This window comes from Lineus longissimus, chromosome 13 (assembly GCF_910592395.1).
Source record: "Lineus longissimus chromosome 13, tnLinLong1.2, whole genome shotgun sequence".
Lineage (NCBI taxonomy): Eukaryota > Metazoa > Nemertea > Pilidiophora > Heteronemertea > Lineidae > Lineus > Lineus longissimus.
This window is the reverse complement of record NC_088320.1, coordinates 6,659,350-6,668,267: the sequence shown is the minus strand read 5'-3', so window position 1 is coordinate 6,668,267 and position 8,918 is coordinate 6,659,350. Positions and strand designations below refer to the sequence as shown.

General features: G+C 45.1%; 1 protein-coding gene across 1 annotated transcript; it reads left to right on the top strand.

The window, feature by feature from the left end:
* The first annotated feature begins 5,800 nt into the window (after nt 1-5,800).
* Nucleotides 5,801-8,537, top strand: LOC135497882 (cerebratulus toxin A-III-like). Its single transcript, XM_064787869.1, has 5 exons — nt 5,801-5,923; nt 6,531-6,616; nt 6,968-7,115; nt 7,741-7,823; nt 8,395-8,537. The coding sequence occupies exons 2-5, from the start codon at nt 6,559-6,561 to the stop codon at nt 8,469-8,471; spliced, it is 366 nt and encodes a 121-aa protein (XP_064643939.1). The 5' UTR covers nt 5,801-5,923; nt 6,531-6,558; the 3' UTR covers nt 8,472-8,537.
* The last annotated feature ends 381 nt before the right edge of the window (nt 8,538-8,918 follow it).

Genomic DNA, 8,918 nt, shown 5'->3' with positions numbered 1-8,918 from the left:
TGCCAGGCAACCAAGGCGCTCGGGCGAAGTACGACTCAAAAGGACAATATTTATCTGAAAAAGGTACACATGAAAAGCTGCCGGGCAATTTTCCATTGCTTTGTGGTACATGAACCTGACTTTTGTCTTCCCCAAAATATTTTCTGTCCCTCTGATCACAGACGAAAACTTTCATGTCCTACTAGGAATTCCTAGGGGTATTAATTCAGAGGGGGGTATGAGGAGGGGGCAAAATTTGATGGCGGATCCTGGAGATCTCCAAGTACTGTAGTCTCCTCGGATCATAAAAACATTTAGATGTGTACTTACTCTTAAAAGCTTCGTGCGGGGAGTTGTTGTACAGTCTTGCGTAGGACGGCAATCCTTCAACCCAATTATGAGCCTTGCCTGTTTGCACAAATTGTGAAATGTCAAACGCGAGTTTCTCTTTTTACGTTCTTTGTACCCTTTCAACCTGAAAACAAAGAACAGGATTATTATTGTCCGTTAAGATTTATTCACAAGCACGAATTTCATATCTGCGGGACCTATAATTTCATGGAGGAGTTCAAGGGTTGCAGTAACAACAGGCGACAAATGTAAAGTGATCATGACGATTTGGGTATAAATTTATTCACTGACAGTCGGACCTACCAGTGGAACTACATATGTCTCCAAGACCCTGAGTTAAATTCATTTTCCCAGGGGGTCCTTGCTCAGATTCATTGAAACAAATTCCAATCTGTCCTACTGTACTTGCATTTTTTAAACATTTAAGCGCATTGAAACTAACCTTTCCTTGGGTCTGGGGATGATACGGCCGACCCTTGATGATTTTTACGTTTAACCTCCCTGCTAGTCTGCTAACCATCATCTTGAATTCTCCGCCGTTATCGCAATGGATTATTTTGGAGCAGCCCTGTTCCATAAATATTTCACACAGCTTTTCAGCCACCCCAAACGACCCTTTGTCGCAAAGTGGCCTCAGCCAAAGATATCTTGAGAAGATGTCGAGCACTGAGACAACGTTACAGTACTTCATGTCGTCTATTTCAACGGGCATGTTTAAGAAGTTCACAAGGTCCATTTGGATCCGGGCCATCACTGATTTTGCCAGAACAGGCCGAAGCGGAGCTTTGTTGGAGAAGAGAGGTTTTCGGCTCTGACTCTCTTTCATTTTTACAAGATATCGACGTACAAACTTTTCTCCCATCGCACAGTATTGCCTGGATATAACGGTGGATAGTTTCTTGGCAGCGAGTCCTTTATATTGGCCAAAGAAATACCTGACTATAGGCTCAATTTCTGATATCCTCGGAACTATCCTATGTCCACCGACTTCCACAATTCTTTCCTCGTCGTTCCCATTTAGCGGATTGGTTTTTCTCATGATTCGGTACCTGCCAGAAATCTTCTTCTGGTATGCTTTCATTTCCGCAGGCGTTGAAAGTTCCCGCCATCGTACGTCTTCCGACAGAAAACGATACAACTCCTTGTAAACGTCATCATCGATCGGGTAAACCGACGAACTCCGAGGCTGCTTTGCATTGTCCTGAAAAAGCAATGAAAAAGCTATAGCAGTTGAAAATGCTCGGTGAAAGGAAAACTTCCCATCCACCTCATCATTGAGCTGTATCTGCCCTGAAAATTAAGGGGTCAGATGTATTTGTTGTGGTAGTGTAAAGTGCCGTATTCGAATGAAATGGCCAGGGCCATTGTGCATACCTCTCGTCAGACAGACACATCAGCGAAGTATTTGACCACTGTGGCCTTGGAAAGTAGGTCAAATAAAAAATTCGACCAAGGTGATGTGTAGCCTTATTACATACCGATGATGAAAGTTTTGCAAAGATCTAGCCAATCTAATTAGTTCAGCAGATATAGCTCTTTTTACCGTTTTCGGTTTTAGCCACCTGGTGGCCAAACTAATAATCTGTTTCTGTTTCTGTTTCCGCTAACAGAGGAGTAACGGCGCTGGCTGCTGCTCGGGCCCTCCTCCCTCTATGATGCCTCTCAAAGTTCCTGCGGTTAGGACGCCTAGCTCACGTTGGTTAAATAACCACTTGTCCCGTCCTCTTTCGTGTCTCCTCCGTCCGTCTCCATACGTCCATCCTCTCTCGACGAGTCGCTCTGTCGACCAGTAGGTGGTGGCTTCAGCTATCTCTTCCTCAATGAGGAGCGATTCAACGGTGGCGATGACGTCCGCCGGTGTCCACGTTAGTTCGCCGAAGGTTTCTGCCATCCCTGCGAGCTTGTCGGCCCTCTCGTTATACTTGATTCCAGCGTGACCTGGGATGTAGGTTACCGTAATCGCAGCAGAGATGGTGTCCAGGCAGTCCTTCCATTCGACTTGTACCTGGCCCTTTTCCACGCGGCTGACCAGGCTCAGGGAGTCAGTGAGGATGGCAACCTTCTCACCAGGAGTAGAGTTGCGCTTCAGCCATAAGAGAGCGTCACCGAATACCTCACACTCCGATCGATAGCTGCTGGAACGTCCCTCCCTGGCAGTGGACCACTCGAAGTGTAGCTTATTGTCCCTCCAGACAGATCCAGCCCAGGCAGTGGTGTTGCCCCTCACGGAGCCGTCTGTGGCGATGATGATCGTGAAGCCTATCTCCTCAAGCCATGCCCTGACAAGACTGTGGTTGCAGTCGCCAGTACTGTCGCGCCAGCTCCTGTCACCAATCTTCATCAAGCTGAGGTTGTTGCCTCTGTAGCCTGTCCAGTTGATGAAATATACGTTCTCGATAGGGCATACTGTACATCCTCTGTGATTTCCCTGCCCGTGATGACCCAGGATTTTACAGTTTTTAGCCTCTGCGGGACGCGGATGTCTTCTCCGTCTTCAAGCTGTCTCCGTAGCGGGTGGGTTCCCGGGGCTATTGCTCGCAGGAACTCCCTTGCTGTTCGAGTTTTTTGCTGCGTCGTGATGTTGGGTCGGCCCACCCAGAACCGGAGGCTCGCACAGGCAGTTGGCTTGACTGCCCACGGTTTTCAAAGCTTCATTTTGTACTTGTTGCAGTCTCTGGAGTGCTGATTTGGCTGTTGGTCTGGCTATGTGTAAGCCATACAGCATTCGAATCTCAACAGTTGCCCGCATGAGGTTTGCAAGGCCGTTCTGCGTGACATTTTGCCTTGCTGCATACTTCAGGAGTGGTAATGCCTTCGCTGCTTTCTCACGTAATCGGTTCAGGTGTTTGACCATGGTCAGCTTTTGGTCAATTGCTATGCCCAGGGCCACCATAACCTCCACTAGGGGGACAGCACCCCCATTGAAAGAGAGGGTGTAGGTGCTTCGGTTGACGCCCTGAGGTAGTCCAGAACAGGGATGATGCCCAGCTGCCGTATCGCATCTGACTTCTTCTGGCTCCGAGTAGCGCAATGATCCAGCGTATCATGTGTTCTCCGATGCCGAGGTAGCGATGGCTCCGACCTGTCCCCTCTGCAGGCCTTGCGCTAGAATGTGGGTGACTGCTTCGATGTTGGCCGTGGTTGATCTTTGTGGGCGGGCGCCCCCAACCGCACCGGATAGGAGTCCTTCATTCTCAAGTTGGCTGGAGAGCCTAGCTGCTGCTATCTTCTCACACACTTTGACCCATACGTTGGACATGGTGATGATCCGGTAGCCTTTCAGAATTGTGTGGTCTTTCCCAGGTTTTGGGAGTACCGTCAGTTTGCAGTCCTTCCACGTGGAGGGTATAGTTCCTGATCTTAGTGAGTTGTTGACTTCCTCGACTAGGGCTTGTTTTTCATCAGAGCTGAGTTTTTTAAGGTCAGAGTACTTCACCCCATCTGACCCGGGGGCAGTGTCTTTTGAGACTTGTCTTAGGGTGTTCTCCAGTTCCACTGCTGTCACCTCAGGCTCAGGGCATTGGATGTTGGACTCCTTGATGTTGTTATTCAGAGTTTCCCAGGTGTGTTTGGTTGAGTCTGCACTGCCTGCCTGTAACTGGCCCATGTATCTGCGCAAAAAGGCTTCCCCTTTTTCCCCGTCAGTGGACAACAGCTGGCCGCGTTCGTCTTTGACCTGCTGTGGGCTGGGTGCACCCCCGTTGACCGAGCTACTCATTGCTTTGGCTTGTTCCCAGAACTTGTTCGTGACCGTGAGATCATTGGGGTCACAATCCTGGCAAAAGTTATCCCATGTCTTTTGTTTCGCTTGGCTAGCCCGTTGGTGGTAGTCCTCGGATGCTGAGATAAACGTGTCCCTTTTCTGTGCTACTTCTACTTGACCGGCACCCTCCTTCTTGGCCTTGGTGTATGCTTTGCTCGCCTCTATCAGACCACACCGAAATTTGGTGTCCAAGGTCATTTCACTAGGAGGTACAATTGTATCAAGTTTCAAGTCAATAGCATCATTAGTTGCGAAATGTGCCAATGTCTGCCAATTTACGCTATTTGACCTCTGTGACCTTGAAAAGTAGGTCAAATTGGAAACCCCTGTGGTATGTTATGTATCGTCATTAGATGTACCTATGATAAAAATTTGGCGATGATCAGGCCCTTAGTTTAGGAGATATAGCACTTTTTGTGTTTTCGGTTTAAGCCACCTTGTGGCCAAACGAAGAATCAGACCGGACCAAAATTTTGTCTTTAAGGTCCCATTACATAGGGGTACGGATGTACCAAGTCAATGGCTCCAGTAGTTACGAAACGTGCCCTGCTAAGAGACGACGGACGACGACGACGACGGACGACGGACGCTTCGCCAATGCAAAAGCTTACCTCTCTGAGAGGTAAGCTAAAAATGCATCTCGATTGTGTAGGCCTCAGGGTCAACCTTAGGCCTATAGAGCCTAAATGTTTAGAGAAATTAGAAAGACCCCTACCCCCGGAGAACCTTTGCGGGTGGCTTTTTTCAGGTGAATTTCAGCCCTCCCCTTCCAGGCCGACTTTTTTCATAGAATTTTTGAAAATACATGTAGGCCTATGAACCCTTTCCCGTGACAAGTGTCTGAAGATGACTACCTTTTTTTCCAGGAGGCCGCCGTCCATTTATTAACATCAACCTCTAGCAGTAGGCGTAGGCCGGGGCTTGGACTGCTCCAACACTGCCTATCCAGCCTAGCATGGGATAACGCATTTACCTTCGGCCCTATCTGCTATCAAAAAGAGTTGTGCCACCTTGCACGAGCACAGAGACTGTGCAGAGTACAGCCTTTCCGGTTACAGGTACAGATCAATGTATGTCACTGACCCAAGCATATAAATGTGGCCATTGAGGGTATTATCCGAGCAACTCATTTTGTATAGCTAAGTCAACGAACTTCTTAGAACAGACGCATTAGATTAATCAGTGAACCAATGCATGTACGTACCGTATCGGAACCGGCCAACCCCAGTTCACAATGACAAAAGATAACCGAAGAAAGTATAAGGAATGATCGCAACATCTTGACTCGCACGTGTATCGAAACTGTATACAAAGTTCCGCTTTCAAAGTTGGCATCTTCGAGTTGGAACAAACCGTTCACCCGGTAGAGACATCTTGCGGCTGAATACTTACCTATCTCCATCAGAGTTGGCAAAAGTTGGAATCATGTCCATCAGAGTTGGCACTATTATAGAGTTGGAGCGTAACACACGTGACCACGCAAACTGATGACGTCATGTAATTTATTTAATCTAGGAGTGGTTAAGGAGACGTGACGATAGGTCTTCTTAGTTGGAAATGGGGTAACTGGCATATACTGGATATCATTTCGGGCGGAGTGTGTTAACACATCAACAGACGACAGACTGCGCAGTGATTTTTTTTCAAAACCTAAGCCATCTGGATCATCAGTCTGATTTTAAATCGACAAATTATTCAAGTCAATTACCGCAAATTAATTGAAAATACATTTTGATTAAAATGGTATAATCATGCTTATCTAGGCGAGACAAACTGATACCTGCCACTCGTAGTCAGCTTCTGAGACGAGCCACATCACATTCTCCCACGGTAAGAAAATATATTTGTCGATTTGAAGGTTCCAGGGTCCGTTCTAACTTGATGATACACCAGTCATGGGAAACACATGTTAATTTGATACTTTCTAAGTACTCTTCAGCGTTCAACAGCAAATTAGGCCGCTTTCACGATTACCGGGCTAATATATAGAGTTAACGTTTCCCCACTGCAGCGTGTCACGTTTCACTTATGAATAGAGTGACATCAAAAACACGTCACTTCAAAGTAATGTGTTTTTGAAAAAATGAGTGTTTTTGGTGACATGAAAAAAGAAACACGACGTTTTCAAAGAGCGACCTATCAATTTTTGCATCGCCTTATTGAGCTTAAATGTATATGGTGAACAAAACTGAGGCAGAGCGGTTTTGATGAGGTAATCAATACCGACAGTGAGGTATCAATTTCTATTCTAAAATATCACCAATTCAACCACGCTTCTACATTTTGCGTCAACCCTTGCGGTAACCATAACCGCTGAATTCAAAACGAGGCTTCGTTTGCGCATAGTGCATTTACACTGTAAAGTGCAGTTCGTACTAAATCAGTTATTTTTGAATAACCCATAACATACTCCGTTCTCCCTATATACCTGTTATAGCACTGACCTAGAACCAAGAGATATAGTCATGGACCGCAAACAGATGATATCCGTTTTCCTTCTCGTGGTTCTGACCATCCACTCAGGTAGGACAACATGAAAATCATCTAATTTCACCTTTTAATTGCTTTGTTCAGATTTCAATAAATCTAAGCAAAGTGTAAAAATAATTAATTTCAATTATACTGTTTTCTCGTCGGCAAAAGGTTACTCAGCCAATATATTCATTATCGAATTGATGAAAATAAAAAAAGGTAGATTTGTCTGGTTTCATTGCATTTTTGCCAGTTCTAAAAAAAATGTATTTCGAGCTGTTTCACAGAAAATGCTATTTGAGGTTCTATTTACAACTCGGAACCGACAAACAACACTTGTAAACCCATGATAAATTCTACTAGAAGATTATGCAAACTTTCCATTATTTCTACCCATTTCAGTCGCCGCCGCCAAGTGGCCGACGTTCCCAGGACCAGAAGGCATTAGATCTAGTACTTGCCAAGCAGATTTGAATTGTAAAAGCAATAACATTGTCACCCGCCTCGGCACATGCAAGGCTTTCTGCCTGGGAAGGAAGAGGTTCTGGCAGTATGTAGGAATGCGCATGCTTGTCGAAAATACCATTTTCTTAATTATAAGATTAGTTGTTCAGATCTTTTTTAGTTTAGTTTTTCGAAGTACATCAAAAATCCTGAATTTCGTCAATTACAGCCTACAGGAGTCTCGTGTAGATTGTACACACATGAACACGAAGTTGAATGAGGTCTCAACTTAATAATGTCAGTATCGGCACGGTGTTTTAAGTTAGCAGCTTGGCTCGGACGGGGTAAAAAATTGCCACCCACATTTTTAGTTTAATAAACTTAACGTTTAGGCTTTATGGTTCTGACATCAAAGATGGCATAGATTATCATTCCACTTTCCACTTTAACTCCGATATCCTAAAACATACTAGAAGAACACCAGAGAGACCTCTTCTCGGAAGGAAGCAGTATTGCGATGTAATAGCAGACTGACTGGCTCGTCCAGAAGGGAGAGTGAGTTCATGATCAGGGTGGTCAACGTGGTGATACTTCAGACTGAGGAATCCACCTTAACACGTGATTCACCAGTACTAGCGGCGAGAAAGATTCATTGTTCTCATTCAATAACATATACAATGTCATGTAGATGTGTAGCTATTTTGCTGTTCAACATTGCGATTTCATTACAGGAAGTGTGGTAAGGACGGTGAACTATCAAAGAGCAAGATCTGCAACCCTTACCTCGCACAAGCAGTGGAGAAAGTCGGCAAAGGTGAGATATTTTGTTTCAGGACATACATGTATACTCAACATTGATGAATGAACTTTCAATTCTCGTCTTAATGTCACGATTGTGTTCAGGTGACAAACTTCAAGCTCCACGCAATGCATTCCCTAGTCGTCGTACCTAACATCAAAGCAACGATCGCTGCATGGAGGCTCACTTGGGATCATTGAATCGGAGAAGCGTCATTATCGCGTCAGATTTTGAATGTTTCCGTTTTGGTAAGGAGAATTTCTAACTGTAGCGTGAAAAGTAACTGGGTAGCTGACAGCTTGGTAATTTCACTGTTGGTAATTCAACTTGTTGTCACTGTAATCGTCCCTATAATTCCTAACTTACCCCTATTTATAGTGCTTTGTGTGACCGTCTAAAGAGGTTAAATAAATGTACGACAAAATCTCGCTTCTGAGGTAGAAAACAGAGTGAAAATTACTTGACACGCTTCAAGATATGTTTGATAGCGTATTTAAGACTGGGCAACAAACCTTCACTATACTGTGACCTACATGTACGAGGTTTATGAAAACAGTGTCAGTAATGCTGGTTCTTTGTCTTCTAGGTCTGATGAAGGTTTCCGATAAAGCCGTCCATGTCATCATCGGACTTGCTACGACAGCGATCCTCGCCGGAAAGTAGACTTGAACCCGATAACTATTTCGACTAACTGTAGTTTCCTTCGGAAATAAACTAGTTGTCTGTAAATGTCTTCGTTTTGCTTGATCATTGTTGGTACAGAGAGGGCAGACAAAACCAGTCCAGACGTGTCTACTTTACTTCGATTAATAGTCAAGCGTCCTGACTTCGAGCTCAAATTGTTTTGGCACAATGCAGGGCCAAAAGGAGCGTCCCTGATGCGCCCTGCAAATGAGCCGAGCGATTTTTATAGAAATGAAGTGCGTTGAAAGGATATCGATCGTGTCCTTCTTACCGTTCTTTCAAAGGACTGGTGTCCCCAAAAGGAATAACACGCCATTCAATGCCAATGGCAGTATGCATGAGATGCATCTAATTCATGTCGGTCCGAACCGAGTTCACACACCAGGGACCTGTTTCATAAAACTTTTTAACAGACTTCCTTCAAGG